At 40.0% G+C, this 16,281-nt stretch overlaps 2 protein-coding genes across 2 annotated transcripts in view; both read right to left on the minus strand.

Moving 5' to 3' along the window:
- Nucleotides 1-1,854, minus strand: LOC121300928 (testis-expressed protein 47-like). The gene is made up of 3 exons (XM_041229918.1): nt 1,714-1,854; nt 1,550-1,611; nt 1-1,232 (listed from the first exon to the last, which is right to left on the minus strand). The coding sequence occupies exons 1-3, from the start codon at nt 1,801-1,803 to the stop codon at nt 1,019-1,021; spliced, it is 366 nt and encodes a 121-aa protein (XP_041085852.1). The 5' UTR covers nt 1,804-1,854; the 3' UTR covers nt 1-1,018.
- A 3,340-nt stretch (nt 1,855-5,194) lies between these two features.
- The window catches only part of LOC121300929 (delphilin-like), a 48,182-nt gene continuing 37,095 nt past the window's right edge, over nt 5,195-16,281 (minus strand). Inside the window, exons 12-25 of the mRNA XM_041229919.1 lie at nt 15,428-15,528; nt 14,621-14,756; nt 13,798-14,117; nt 12,763-13,046; nt 12,027-12,129; nt 11,708-11,795; nt 11,008-11,082; nt 10,586-10,782; nt 10,214-10,369; nt 9,505-9,591; nt 9,197-9,326; nt 8,841-8,959; nt 8,399-8,563; nt 5,195-7,681 (exon numbers count right to left, since the gene is read on the minus strand). Of these exons, the coding sequence (XP_041085853.1) occupies nt 7,610-7,681; nt 8,399-8,563; nt 8,841-8,959; nt 9,197-9,326; nt 9,505-9,591; nt 10,214-10,369; nt 10,586-10,782; nt 11,008-11,082; nt 11,708-11,795; nt 12,027-12,129; nt 12,763-13,046; nt 13,798-14,117; nt 14,621-14,756; nt 15,428-15,528 (2,033 nt within the window). The 3' untranslated portion in view covers nt 5,195-7,609. The remainder of the gene's footprint in view (nt 7,682-8,398; nt 8,564-8,840; nt 8,960-9,196; nt 9,327-9,504; nt 9,592-10,213; nt 10,370-10,585; nt 10,783-11,007; nt 11,083-11,707; nt 11,796-12,026; nt 12,130-12,762; nt 13,047-13,797; nt 14,118-14,620; nt 14,757-15,427; nt 15,529-16,281) is intronic.

Raw genomic sequence — 16,281 nt, forward strand, 5'->3', positions numbered from 1 at the left:
CTAGTTTTGTAAGATACTCATTTAAGAAAGCAACAAAGAATATAAATAGGATTTGCAACTACCAGTGTATTTATTTGAAGATTCAAAATATTGCAGACACAATCAAATGAAGGACTTCACAGTGCCAAAAACGAGATGTCACATGTACAGATGACTTTGGGTTGGCCAGACAATCTCTAGAAAATAAAATATATATAAATAAATACAGTATGTAGAACATATTTTGAATTGTTAACTAAATTGCAACACTACAGCATATGTTATCTAGATGACTACCACAGTGGCAGAGCGTATTTCTTGATTTGAGTTTGTTTTCCACATTTTCTTTTTGTTTCTTACCTGAATCCATGATAACACTGAAAGGTCTGCTGTAAGTCTGCAGAAACTGTTCTGGAGAGTGCAGTACATTGCTTATGCACAGGTACAGGATGTTGTCCTCCTCTATAACAAGGAATTGCTCTTGAAAGTTATCGCCGACTCCCTTAGTTCCGATATTGATGGTGAGAAATAAAATAAATAAATAACTAAAAAGTGTTTAATAATAACCATATTTTGGATTAGGAAAAGTTGTGCATTTTTTGAATTGTTAAAATTAAATAAGTAGGGCAGTTATATATTTAATTAACAGTATTTGAAGTATGTTATTTCTGTCTTGTGCTAAAGTGAGTTTCCTGCAGCTTACTTTATACTGGATCTGTCAGTATCTATTTAAGTCTACTCTCACATTACAAGACATCCGTTTTATGTGCTGTAGGTGGAAGAAAATCATAGGTGAGAATAAAGTGAAAATACATTTCATTTACTTTTTAGGGTTACCAGATGACTCTAGTTACACTAGAACAGTTCAGGCTTTTCAACACCCCAATGCATTCTGGTAAGTGCAGTCCTGCTGTCAAATGTACCTGAAACAGAATGCATTGAGATGTGAGTTGAAAAGCCTGAACTGTCCTTGTGTACATGGAGTCTTATGGTAACCCTACCTCTGCAACTTTTTTTTAATATAAAAAATGTTGTTATATCACAGTACCTTTGAAGACTTAAGACAGTGAACACAGAGTTTATACAAAAGAGGGAGGCATTCTGGGACCAGGTTCTCCACAGGTTGTTTCTGCTCGGTGGCTTCTTGCGAGGTTAAAGTTATATTATTTAAGGAGCGGTAACTCCACACTTGGAACATCCTCATGGGAATGTCATGTGACATCACAAGAATCTTGGCATCCTGGAGAAGAGAACTGAAGAACAAAATGTGGTTGGAACGTTCCAGAATGTTCGAATTTTATAACTCAAAGTGTTTGCATTTAAAACCAAATTATCTGTTTTAACAGTGGGAAGCCAATATTAATTAACCTGTGAATAAGTGATCCATAAATATTGCGTAAAGTGTTGCTTAAGAGCAGAATTAACAGATTAATTTTAGTTAATGTAGACATATATTCACACAAGGGTCATGCTAGATACTTGCAAGACAGAAAAAAAAGTAACCCAAAAAGACACTCTTGCATATGATCATGGCAACTCTATACATACACAATTTAAAACAAAACCTTACTCAGCTCTTTTTTGCATATTACTGAGATCATTCAGTAGACTGTAAAGTACCTCTGAAGAGGACTAAAAAAGAAAAAACAAAATATTGTTACTGTATGAACTGTCTAAATAGAACACTGGAACAAACAAACAGGCAAAAGACACTTCAAGGACTACCGTTATTACCTCCAGCACATGAATAATACAGCTCGGATAAAGCAGCAGCAGACCAGTAACTTCTTCTATGTTGGTATTGTGATAAACTGCAAAAAGCATTTCGTAATAACCTGCAATAAACCAAATGATGGTGCAGCTATGTGTTGTTATTGGATTTTTACAATGCTTTCACTTAAATTAAAGGGCACTCCCCCCCCAGTATTTTATTTGTTTTCGTCTTAGCATATGGTTGTTCGTTTGGCATGTGAAATACTCACACGTAATGTACAAACTGATTAGCTACACACTGTCCAACAAATATTTAAAGTGATTTACTGTACCTGCAAGGTCTTTCGTTGCCGCTTGACCTGCTTTTATCTTGGCAACATAAACGAGTCTGTGTAGGAAGCACCTCTAAACAATAATAAAACAAATAATAAACAGTCCTGAAAAACGTTCAATGGGAAAAATCGGGTTGTATTCAAATACAGTTTTTAACAGGAAAATGTTTTAAAATATAAACTAGATTTTAGACCGAGTCCTGTATTATTTTTCCGGTTTGTCACAGTTAAACAACGCCACGTACCAATGTATAGTCTGGTCATTTTTTTTTTACTCGTGTATCTTCGAAATATAACACACCTTGTTAAGCATACACAATCTCTCAGCCACGCCATAGAGGGTGTTTTTGTATTGTGAAAAATTCATTTTGTGGTTGCTTAACGCAGAGGACACCGCGTTACTTCCAGCTGAAACCGCCATCTTTCCAACGCCTGGCAACAAGTGTTCTCCACAGAGCGTGACGAGAACGCTCGCTCACCAGTGTGTTTCTGAACCAACTTGTAGTTGATGTGCAACCAAATAATTCTCCCAAAGTGTTGGAACCTTTTGAAATGCCACCTTAATGATGGTCCTCTTATTTGCAGTATGCTTTAGCAGCCCCAAATGAACAAAAAGCAAACTGTGGCTAGACTGACCACCACAGCTAGGATGAGTGTGAAGAAAGGATGACTGAGTAGTAGAGGTAGTGGATGCACTTGATATCTGCAGGGTGGGTGTCTTCCTCGTGGCACTGTGGAGCAGTGTACATGAAATCCAACACCATCCAAATGCAACTAGACAGCTTCCCTAAAATCAGGCCCAGAACGCACACTGAGAATTAAATACAGAGCACCATAAGATTTTCAGTACTTTGCTTGACATATGGTTGAAGAGATATCTTGATGCAGAAGCAAACATAGAATACATAATGGATCTCATAGGAATGGAGTAGCAAACAGCTAATGAATGGCTATTGAGAATAATGTAAAAAAAAAAAAGAAGCAGCCTGCCATGAAGACAATGGCAATAGGTGGTTGCAGGTAGGAGCTGATGGACTGGATGTAGATGAAGAGCTGTCATCCCTGACCAGCCTGGACCAGCAGGATCTACAACACTGAGATCAGCACCAGCACAAACACCCAGTCACACAAACACAGGAGTGACAGACCTGCACAAACACCCTGTCATACAAACACAGGAGTGACAGACCAGCACAAGCACCCTGTCACACAAACACAGGTGTGACACACCAGAGCAAACACCCTGTCACACACATACACACACACAGACGGGGCGACACACCAGCAGAAACACCCTGTCACACACACACACACACACACTGACGGGGCGACACACCTGCACAAACACCCTGTCACAAACAAACACAGCAGTAACACACCAACACAAACACCCTGTCACTCTCAAACTTAATTTTTAAATTTAAAATTAAACTTTTTCAAGTTATGAATATTTCTAATATTGTTAGTCGTATGAACTTTCATAACATAACTGTGAAATTATTCAATGCATTTGACTCAGAGCTTATATTAAATAAACAATGAGCTGCTCTGTTTGTGATGTGGCTGTCTGGCAGCCCTGTTCCTGGTAACCTTTCAGTGACCGCTCCGAGGGTCCTGACCCCCGGGTTAAGAGCCCCTGCTCTAGAATATTTTCCTCAGTAAGCCAGCCTCACTCCTTCGTTATCTCGTAGATCCCCTGGTTTTTGGGTGAAAGGAAAACTGCTAACGTTAGAAAACTGGTAACAAATATCCATAACTTGAATGCCTTCAATGAACTTCTTGAGTTGCTGGTTACAAGTCTGATGACATTAACAGTTGGATTTTCCTTTCCCGTATCTGCCCCGTTGTTTCAAATGAAATTATCTTACCCAAAGTCCAAACGCCAGAACAAATACAAAGTAAAGGACTAGCACCACAATGTCAACAGCCTCCAGTGATTGTTGTGAAAATGCACCCGCAGTGCCTGCAGGGGGTGCCTGGGTAGTGGCCTCCTTGACCATGGGATATTACAATTTAGCTACCGTAGAAACCAAACCGTTGCTCTGCCTTCTAGGGAATAGATGGAGACACAATCATTCACAAATCAAGACCAGGCTTAATAAACTGCATCCAAGCAGGAATCTTTTCTGTTGCCCGAGAGACATTGGACAGAAAGATTTCCATACTGCATATAGGCCTATGATGCTACAAGGAACCTTATTGCAAACACAATGCATTATCTTAGTTGTGTATACTGGATTCATATTTTAATAAATAAAAAATGAACTGGAAATGATGTATATAACTAAAATAATACACATACTCTCAAACCAACTCAAGGTATAAGAAGCAAGAAACTTGCAAGGACATGAGTGGAATTCTCCTGTGGAGAATGAAATTACTTTGCCTTCATTGCTCTTCATACATCTTTGCAGCCTCGTAATCCTGAATGTTCCAGTGCCGTGATCTCCAATGTCATTGAGGATGTGACGATCGCTCAATGCAGCTCAAAGCCCAGTAAAAAGCTGCTTGATCATTCCTTGATACTGCAATGGAGCAGAAGGTGTTTACTCTGCATCATCAACTAGGGTCAAACTCCAAAGTGTATGGTAATTTCATTCTAACTTAAGACAACTGGTTAAAGTGTAAAACGTTTTACTGGCTTTGCTCTCGAAATTTGATTTGAAATTAACCAGGAGATATGCTTCAAATATAATTTGGAAAAGCCACACTAAAAAGAGTCTATGGGCTGCTGTCATGTGCCAGCCTGGTCAATGGCTGACTTAATTATCTGTGCCTCCGTCAATTCCTATGACCATTTACCTAATTAAAAGATAGGTCAAACAAAAGTTGACCAGCCTAAATCCACTTCCAATGAACAAATGTATTTTTTCTTAAAGAAAGTTACCTAATCTTCACATAAGGGCACAGCAATCCTTGAAAAGTAGACGCTACGTCTAAGCATACCAACCCTGTATGAATATCTTCAATTGGATTGCTTTTTATAATAATACTATTTATAACAATATAATTATGTGATGGAAAGTTATGGGAAAACTAATACATCAATTGAACTATTATTGTATGTACAGAATTATGTGTGTACACTTTATAATGTCTAATTAACACGTTGTTAATGATACACAAATTGTAAAATGCCCCCATCAGAAAATGACACGCCTTGTGTAATGTTAGGCTCCATAAAGATTTTTTAATTGTCAGCGTCTAACATTGCTGTACACCATACAAAACAATGAATTTCCTACATGCCACAAGCTGAGGCATGCATGATTCAGGCCTAAAACATGCTGATGCACAGCAGCTTAAAATATGAACAGAAAAACAAAAATAAATTAATTAATAAATAGGAATAATAATCTATTGATCTAATATTTTACACATGCACACACAATTCTCTGATTAATAAATACATCATAATAGTAATACTGCAGAAGTAGCAATATTCTCTAGCCCACTAAAATCTTTTTTTTTTTTTTTGCCCATTTGTTTTCGTGAACTCCGTACTATATTGTGCTGAAAGGAGATGGTATATTTGTAATAAACTCATCTGTACAAACTCATGTTGCATTGATATTGAATTACTATGAGGTAAACATCAACACATTAACCTAGATTCAGTTATACCAGTGACACAGCCATTATAAAGTATAGCTATAGCAGTACCATACAATTTAATTTCATTCAGGCCATTCATGAAATATCCATACCTGCTCATGTACTGTAATGTAATGTAATGTAAGTAAACAAATCTATCTGTTAAGAGAATGACTGTCACCTGAGTTTCTCATCTTGTCCAGGAGTCAAATTCAGCCAAAGGCTATAACTGTTACCTAACTCAGAAGAGGCAAACTGTAAATACAATAAGACTCTTAACTTCTTCAGATTGTATTCATAAACATGCAACTGCTCATTTAATGACCAATTATGAGAAACGTTCTGTTTATTTATGTATTCATCTTATGCAACGTGAAGCAAATAAAAATGAATATATTCAAACTTGACACGTTTTAGTAGCTTAATAAAAATAATGTCATTGCTGGTTATCAATTACAAAAATGTAATATAAAAAGAAAAAGAGAATAAATTGCTCCCCTTTAGTTCTTGCAGCATTGCGACCTTACTGAAAGTATAAGCTATTTCAAACTTTAGAGGGCTAGAGAAATCAGAAATACAGAATGGAGAATCTCTGAATATTTCTGTTATGTAAACCACAGAATTAAATATAAAACACTGAATAAAACCAACAAAGCAACATCTCTTCTTCACAGAGCATCTTTACATGGTCGTCTAGCTATCCACATAAAAAGAATGTTATGTAGTGATAACGGGAAACAGTTAACAGCAATACATATATAGAGTTTTTATTGTACAGCTTTCTAACAATAAATGACAATTAGAACAAGCTGTTTAGTCATATAAATGATCGTTCTATGATCGTCTCGTTATATTGATTCAAGATAAAAGTATCCTCGCTCAAACAGATTTTAAAATATGTTTGGGAGAACCAGCGCTTAGGACTGTGCTTACTGTATGGACTGTACTATATATGTCTTCCAGTAGCCTAAGTATTCAAATAATTAATTTTTAAAAAAGCATAATGTTTTTCAACACTAAAAGTTGTTTGTAAAGCTACAATATCTCACCCCTTTCAGGGTATTTCTAGTCTCCAATTTGAGAAGCTAAAGGAGAGATTTACATACTGTGGATATCATATGCAAAATAATTCAAATCAATCCTCCCATGGAGAAAACCTATTTAAGTTTACATTATGTATGCTTTTTTTTTTTTTTTTTTTTTTTTTTTTTGGTTATTATTTCAAATTTTGGCAGCGACCAGCAAGTACTCAATAATGTTGATCTGATTCCGACATTGCTATCGTCTCAAGGGGTTACGAAGCTAGATTAAAGGTTTAATTTGTCTCTTATCTCTCATGTTTAATGCTGAAGACAGCCTGCAAGATGTGGCCACGGAGCACTTGCGGTTGACAGATATTATATGTTATTAGGGTCTTGTATAGATAACCCCTAAATAAAGGACAAATATTTAAGTAGAAAACTGCAAATGAGCCGTCTCATTAAGCTGTACCTAAATATACAGTCGCTTTGTCTTCTTAAAACTGCAGGATAAAACTGCTTCTTTATTTCAACTGTTTTCATTTTGCATGACAAATCATTTCATTACTGATTAGATTTGTACTGTTTATTTTGTCCTTCGTTATCTTGCAATATCTTCTTATAATTTATACAGTCCTGTCTGTATTACTATGGGGTAGAGAGTCTGGTGCCCAAGTGTATTCTATGTGTTGTGTCACCATAGATTCACAACCGTTTTGCAAATGCTTCACGTACAGTCTCTCGTCACAAAGTACTTACATTCACTGTGTTGATTAAATGACTTGTTTGTAATAGAATGCAATATACAATATTTGCTCCCTCCTGTAAGCTTCTACCTTAGTCCTGTTCTTTATACATTTTACATCCACGGCCTTTTATTTATTCGCTTTTCGGCAAAGGAGCTGAGATCATTCTTTTCTTTTCAGAAAAATGCACTTATTTTGGTAATAATGTGTTGGTGTTTCAAAGACTTCACCAGGCCAGTGGGGAGCTTATTCTTGGACTGCGCTGGTTCTCTGTGGCTCTCATCTCACCAAAAGCCCTCTGCAAAGCAAACACAAATCGCATTAAATTAAAAATAATAGTCCTGCAGTTGCCTATCTGTAAATGCAGATATGTCTCTATGCATTAATTTCCTCATCACTAAGTGCAAACAAATAGAGGGGTCCAGTGAAAGAATGAATTCGTCTTTTAGCTCAAGATTAGAAACTGTCTTGATAATGTTTTTGTTATACTAACACAAGTGTAAAAACAACTGTTTGCTGCATCTTCAATATAACAAAGCCAATGATGGTATAATGCCAGTTGCAGCAAAAAAAATGCATGGAAGAAAGTGGATCATTGCTACACTGGATGTACTGGTATGTCAAGTAGTTAAAATCTTTGCCAGCTGCGAGTTAATCATTTATAAAACACGTTTTCAGAGGTTAACCCTTTAAAGTACAAGGAACATATGTGTTCCACAACAACAACAAAAAAAAAATATGCTAACTTTTTTGTTTTTGCAGCAAGGTGCGCCAAACAGGGTTTAAAATTTACTGACAGGCTGGATCTGGACATCCAAACTGCCAGTTTCCTTATGATACTTGAGTCACCCTCAAATGTATTTTAAGAAGAAACCATTTGAACAGCCGCTTAATTCCTTGTGCACCTTAAGGGGTTAAATTAAAGCAGGTTTTATTTTAAATCGTAAATTACATTATTTTTCAGACTGATGCAAATCAGTGTAATCCGGACATGAAAGCTGTCTCCACCATTCACCTCAAACTTGCTGATGAACTCAGCAAAAATGCCAAAGAAGGCCTCTGTTGTGGTAGCTGTGCTATCTTCCCCGAAGAAGGAGGCCACTTTGCTGAACTCTTCGATCGCTCGCTGCTGCTGTGAGTCCAGGGACTGGACAGCAGGGTGGGTGTTTTCCAGAAATCCCTTCAGGACCAGTCAAGGAAGTGACCACAGCAGCAGTGTTCAAAAGGACAGAGCCCTCAAGGTCTCCCACAGCTAAAATGCATTTCTAGAAAATGATTTTTGCTCACAACTAGCAGCACCACTGTTAATACAAAGAGCATAATTTGCGCACATAAAGGAGATTTGCCACAAAACATGAAACACATTACTTTGGATCCCCCTAACTTAAACAGGCTAAGCGTGGCGCTGGATCTCTGGTTCCTGGGTTTCCATTTCTAACACAGCATGAAAAGGATACGCTCATTACAGTGGCAAACCTGTCATCGGCAGTTGCAGGTATTTTCTGGCAGGCAGTCCGGATTTCTTGTATGGTGGTGTGAAGGTCATTAAGGTCAGCTGTGATTGTTCTATGGTTAACTGAGAAGAGCAGGGAATACAGGTACAACTATAACACACAGCAGAACACAAAAGTCACTAGGGAGAGAGGCCTGCGTTTAACTATTTTACACAGTGAAACATATTAAAAAATGATTTTTTAAGAAGACAAATTCAAAATTGAATGTCACACTTTCTCTCATTATTGTATAATCCTGGAGAATCACAAACTAAAAAGCACTAAAAAAACAGGAAAGAAAAGTAAAGTAATTCACTCACCTTTGGCAGCAAGGGGCACTGTGGTTAGGTCCTTGGCAAATCCTAGAAGTTCAGGAAAGTGTTGGCCCAGTGATTTGGCAAGAATGTGCAGGAATGTTGATTTCCCATCTACTGTTTTTGTCGTACTAAGCTAAAAGACAAAGGGTCATACAAGCTGACTGAGGACCGTAACAATATATTATAGTATATTATAATGTCGGTTGTACTGGTATTTGATTGGCCAATGAATGCAATTACACATAATGTATCCATCGACACCTAAGACTTATTTTCTGGGAGAAAACATCTCAGATAAAAGCATAACTTACCTCTGTGAGAAAATTGATTTTAAATCCTGTGGTTTTATTTGTCTTGGGCTGTCCATTGTTTAGATAGTTTCCCATTGCCAACACAAACTGCAGATGCAGAAGAGATAACAGGTTACTTAAGCAATAATATTTGTATTATTATTGTCATTACTATATTACATAAATTAAATTACAGTAGAACCTGGGATATCTGATTTAATTAGTTCATCAATCAAGTAAATCCACAATGTTGTTGTATATTCATTTGCTTGCATTATGTGCTGCATCTACTATATTGCTGTATTATATTTATTATTAAATTACGAAGTACCTTTTGAAACATGCAATGTTTTATTACGTTATATATATATATATATATATCCTCCCCACTTATTAACGTCAAGAGCCACTTACTGGAGAGATCTACAATGTTGCAAAAAGGGGCTGTGTCCTTTCCCTTATAATGTATGTATGAATACAGTTAAGCTGCGTAAGTAAGCACAACCAAATATGTTTAAAAGGCTCAATCATTCCTGAAACTGGATTGTGTCAATAATTATTTAAAAAGGGAAACATACAGTATAAAGCCCAGTGTAAACATTGTTTTTTCTTATTCATAAAACAGTTTTCCAAAATGTTATGTGTTAACTGTATCCCAGGTTTTAGACCCAAGCACTATGGGTACTGTACCCTCATGTTGTGAAGACCCTGAGCACCATGGTAATTGTACCTCCAGTATCTTAGCGAGTTTCTTGCTGTTCTTTAGCTCCAGTGAGGCGTTGTAGATGCACTCATACCCAGCCTTCATCTCCTCAGTCTTCTCTTGTAGAGTTGTCTTGCAGTGAAGACTTCGCAGCCGGGTTTTATACTCTGACACCGACAGCATCTACAATGGAGGGGGAGTGAAGGGATGCATTAAAGACCTTCCCTAGCTATCTTCAGGAGGCTGGGTACTGCTTTACATGTTTACAGTAAGATACAAAAAACATCGTTTTGACTCCTATTCTATGCCGCTTAAACTGGGATATTCAACTTAAATCAACGGGCCATTTTCAACACAGTTTATTAAGAGAAAGTGAAAAACGTGTTTCTGTGCTAGTACCTGTATAACAAACTGATCTGGCTCACTGAGCTTGTTGGGGGCCTGCGTGTACTGCTGGTACTGCTTGACCTCCTCTTCATCAGGGGCGTACAGCAGCAGCTGCTTGATGTGTGACGGCTCCAGGCGGTCATTGGTCATCGTCATCAGGATCTGACGCAGCTCAGCGGGGGACAGCTTCAGGTGGGCAATCAGGATAGCTAAGGGGAGCAGGAAAAGAAACGTCTGCTACTAATATATCTGTCTTTCTTCAGATCATTTTCTGTTCATAGATAGCATTTTTATTATACCCAGGCGTGGTGTCAAGCAACTGTATAAAGAGGCTTCACTTAAAAAGAGTGCATAACCAACTTGGTCAATATCCACCATGTCTAATTTTGTATTGTTTAAACCCGTTGACTGCTGTATTGAAAAACGATACTCACAGGTGTTATACGCCTTTTTACGAGAGAGAATTTCAACCACGTCTTTCTTTTTAAACTCAGGTAAGAAAGTGGGCTCTGGAAGAGAAACTGAAAGATTTAACAAGAGTGTGAGAATGGATCCCGCCAGCTCCAGAGGGGAAATTGTAGAAATCTTTGACACTATGAATGCAGGTGAAATGCTGCTTGTCAGATGGGCTTCCGGCATGCTTGAATTCTGGAATTCAAAGATCTCCTGCATGATCACTGACTGATGTTCAGCTAGAAAAACAGCATAACAATGAGCGCAACAGAGAGTCCCACAGAGATAATGAACATGCATGCATTGGGTGAAAATGATGGCATTTCAGTTTTATTAGGCAGCACTGTGGCAGGGGGCAAGTAGACTCGCTGTGCACTGTTCTCCAACATAAATCAGCTAGAAAACATTTTTGCTGTAATGTTTCAGAATTCACAGAACCTTGTACTGATCGTCTGATTTAATGAACATGTACTGAAGTAGGCTAGGCAGACACCTCCAGCTACAAAGCTATTTTTATCTTATATATGTTTCGCTGCCTCATTAATCAAAGTCAAAGCTCAGTGGTATTTGGCTCAGCCAAGCTGTAGTTACAGTTATCTGAGCAGCAGATGGCTCCCTACCTCTGCACACAAACCATGCCATGGAGGTGAGTGGTATGTCATTGTTTGCAATTAGACTTACTTGCAGTCTTTTGTGTTCCAAAGTGCAACTCCAGATCCAGATACTTTACCATGTCATTTAGTTTGTCATAGTCAGGGTCTTCTCCAAGCTTTAAATAAAAAAATAATAATGAAAATAAACATAGACTCCAGCACTTAAATGGAACACTTAGCAATAACTTCAGTGGTCAGAGGAACCATGCTACCCAATGCAGGGTAAACCTGAACCCACTGCCTGCTGCTATCCTCCATGCACTCAGGGATTGCTCCCAATTAAACAGCCAATCAATATAAAAGTATGTCTGACTTAACAATTGGGGTATATATGGTAGCATACCAACCTGACCCCAGATGGTCCCTTCTGACTTCTCCACCTGCTCCCACCGCAGACGCTTGACGTTCATGTGGCTGGACTCGCTGCGACGGTGAAAAGTCCGAGGCTCCCTCCCCACCCCCAGGCGTCCCCCTCCTCCCCCACCACCTCCGCCGCCGTAAAGGTTGGATTGGTTAGAGAGATGGGACTGGCTGGGGTGACTGGTCTGGTTGGGGCGGTGGGTTGGATTGGAGTGGTTGGTATGAGTGGTCTGACTGGAGTGGTGGGTGGGATTGATCTGATTGGAGTGGTGGGTCAAATTTGAGGGACTGGGATGATTGGAGTGGAGATTTGGATTGGAGTGAGCAAGGTGAAGGTTCTGTTTGGTTAGGTGATGTGGATTGGGGTGACCAAGGAGAAGGTTCTGATTAGAGTGGTGAGCTGGATTGGGGTGACCAGGGTGAAGAGACTGATTAGAGTTGTGAGCTGGATTGAGGAGACCAGGGTGAAGGTTCTGATTGGAGTGGTGAGCTGGACTGGGGTGACCAGGGTGAAGAGATTGATTGGCATGGTGAGCTGGATTGGGGTGACCAGGGTGAAGGCTCTGATTGGAGTAGTGAGCTGGACTGGGGTGACCAGGGTGAAGGTTCTGATTGGAGTGGTGAGCTGGATTGGGGTGACCAGGGTAAAGGTTCTGATTGGAGTGGTGAGCTGGACTGGGGTGACCAGGGTGAAGAAGTTGATTGGAGTGGTGTTTCTGGGGCAGGCTGGGCTTCCTTAGAGGTAGCGGCGGAGGTGGTGGCGGCGGTGGTGGTGGTGGGGGTGGGGGTAGAGGAAGACTCCTGTTCATATCCCGATTCAGTGTCTCAGGCTTGGAGTCATGAAAGTGGATGGGTGGCAGGGGTGGGGGGCTCTGGGGTGGAGGGGGGATGTGGTCTGAGGAGGAGGAGTAGTTCAGGGAGCCCTCCTCGCTGCTGCTCACATACTCGCTTGGACTGTCCCGGCCATGGGAGAGGAAGCTGGCCTCATGCTCATCCTGGAAACTCAGCTAGACCGGGACAGAAAAAGAGATTCATGAATTAAACATGCACCAACAGCACTGAGCTACTCAAGAACGCAAGATATATACAGCTAGGAACACAACAAGAGGAATAGACCCTCACACTGGGCTCTCCAGAGGTTTCTACCATTGTTTAGTTTGCCCTCTCTCTTGTGCTGAGTGATCTTTCAGAAAGGACAGATAATGCTTTACGTTTAAGTGACCTGTCATCTCCAGTCTAGCTGGCAGCATCTCCTACTGTGGCACCCAGATAGTAAGTTATATTCTTGTCTTCACTGCACACACACAGAAACACACACACACAGATACAAATTATACATACCAATTGTTTATTAACAGGAAAAAAGCAGTTCTTGCTAACAACCTTTATAACCAATCAGCTTACTCCACTGCTGTAGGATATGTCAAAACACACCACAGCTTTTGATTTCTGTAGTGTATGAAATGGAACTAGTTTAGAGTCTGATTGGCAGCTATAGTCATTAATTAGAATTCAGAACATTTACCTCCTCATACACTAAACTGAAAAACAAATGATTACTACATATAATTTAGCTTGGGTGAGTTTTGTACATTTCCTTTATAACTATTAAACTGTGATATCTCAGCTGATAAAGCATATGGATGGACTTGTGTGAACGTGTGTACCAAGTGTATTATAAAACAAAAGATTTCCACAGTAACTTTCACCATGCTGAGCTCTGGTCTTTGGTTTTAACACACAGGACTGTAAACCAACCTCTTCATAGTCGTTCTCAGGCGACACTAAGTCGTCGACGATGGTGACCCGGTGTCCGAGCTGCTCGCTCAGGGCGTTCAGGAACTTGTCTGTGTCGCGACTGCGGGGGGGGCGTGAGAAGGTGAAGAGCTTTTTACGGTGGGACAGGGGGCTGGTGGTGGTGTACTCCAGGGGCTGAGGGGAGGGCAGTGGGGTGTCCAGGCTGGCATAGGGGTTTGACTCAGCACTGTCTGGGGATGGGAGGTTGTGAGGGTAGCAGTGAAACTGTGGAGAGGTCGTTGGCTCCTGCCAGGATGGAGAGAGGCCCGACTTCCGATTCCCTGAAATACACAGATATAATGGCAATAGTCATTTGCCTAAATCACTCAATGGAGTTACAAGGAGTAACCTACTTGGCACTGGATCACATGAGAACCTGTCGGGTTGTTTTTTGTCCTTGACCTTCTTTAAAGCAGAGAGCCAAACCTGTCTCAGAAGCAGCAAGACAGATCTGTCTCTCTCCCCTGGAGCAGGTAAAGATGACCGAATAGCCAGCTTGAGTGTCAATATCCCTGCCGCATGCCTTGGTTTTTTTGGTCTTTGCTCATTATACCTGCCAAATAGCTTAGCTTCCCTGTTGAAGGTTAATATTTTTAATTATGTTGTTTTAATAAGTTTGGAGTGTCTGATTTCAGTCTTATTTTAATAGGTCCTACACATTTTATACAAACAAATGTGAGCAGTGCCTTTTTATAATTAAGAACATAAGAAAGTTTACAAAGGAGAGGAGGCCATCTTGCTCGTTTGATTTTTCGTGAGTTCTGATGTTCCCTACCTGACTTACCTAATGCAATTGGGGAAGGCTGCAGTCTGCTGCTTGAGTTTAACAGTTGTTCTGGCACTGGAGAGACTCGTTTCTGAGCGGACTTCCTCCTCTTCCCTGAGTAGGTGCTTTCTAGCTCCGCGTACACTGCAGACATCTACAAACAAAGAACAAGGCTTGTGATTACAAGACAGCGGAATGGCACCAAGCTGCACTATGGAGGAGGCACACACACAAAAGCAGCATTGTCCTCGTGCCAGCTAAGTACCAGGAAGCCTGTTTGCCCAGGCCAGGGCACAGTCACTCTGGGAATGCAGCTTACTCCCCATTCTGGCAGCATTGCTAAAGGAGCTCAACAGAGAAAGTCCGAGGACTGAAACCTTAGAGCTGCAAATACACATGTTCTATGCCTGGATGAGCTTTCCAACTTATTTACTAAAAGATCCCATTACGCGGTGGATTAGATTAGGTTCCATGTTGTTTGAGGTCTCCCTGTGAAATTGATCTGTACAATACTTTAAGCCCACATCCCCAAAATCTGCTGAAGTATTAAGGCAAGCACACAAATATTCAGCCTACTGTCTGTAAGACAGGCTGTAGGCAATACGTTAATTACACATACAGTACATAAAGTTTATTATTCACAAATAAGATACACAAAAATGAAACAACTCTTCTCTACTGTCTATTTGATGTACAACAGTAATTGTTGAATTCTCTTCACAGGCTACTTTGAATATTTATAAAAAATGTCTAATTGATGTGAAATTCAGCAGAAATTCAAGAGAAAACTTGCTATACTCTCTATTGCAAGTGAAATGTACCCACGTTTTTGAGGTTGGGTGTCTCTGGAAGTGACGTCCCGTCTCCAGACTGCCTCTCTCCAGGAGCCAGTCTCATCCCCACCTCCACGAGGTCACTGTGGCCCCCTAATAAACAGAGACAGGGTCATCGCTTTCTGCATGTTAACATTAGATTTGCAAAAGAGAAATTCATTTAAAAGAATCAGACCTCACTGAAAATGTGGGTTTGGTGGCTTATCCAAGTTTGGAAACAAGATCCTGCTTGTTACCTCCAAACAAAACATGAACCTCCCATCAAAAATCAAAGTATCTGACCATATAAAAAAACAGCCAAAAATCTGAGACAATGTATTCACCATTAACACGTTTAAACATATCATCCAGACAACTCTTCATGCCTACACGGTCACAATCAAATGAGCTGTTGCAGAATTCGAGAGTCAACAGGTGTATAGCTAAAGGGCACTTGTGTATCAGCAGTAGCTGATTAGCTGATGCAGACCATGGAGATTAACGGACACTGGGCACTTTGATATTTCTTATTACAAATGTCATATATGGTGTACCTTACCGAATGCAAAGGTTAGAGTTCTGACCCCAGAGGCAGTTTTCATCACTGCCTGGTAACCCAAGTTTTCTGAATGTTAAACAAGACCAAGCAAGTCCCACGTTGAGGTCTTGCGGGCTGATCAGCTTTCAGTCGAGTCTCTGTTTCTCAGCTAAAGTCTGATCTCATTATGCTAAGGGCTTCTGTCAGCAATTCAGTGCCCATCCGGGAGTGTGTTTGTTATGCGACACCCATCACTCATCACGTCTGTAAGGCTAATACCTGAACGACTGCGCACTGTTTACGCAGCGGAAGAAACGTGTCTTTACATC

This window comes from Polyodon spathula, chromosome 26 (genome assembly GCF_017654505.1).
Source record: "Polyodon spathula isolate WHYD16114869_AA chromosome 26, ASM1765450v1, whole genome shotgun sequence".
Classification (NCBI taxonomy): domain Eukaryota; kingdom Metazoa; phylum Chordata; class Actinopteri; order Acipenseriformes; family Polyodontidae; genus Polyodon; species Polyodon spathula.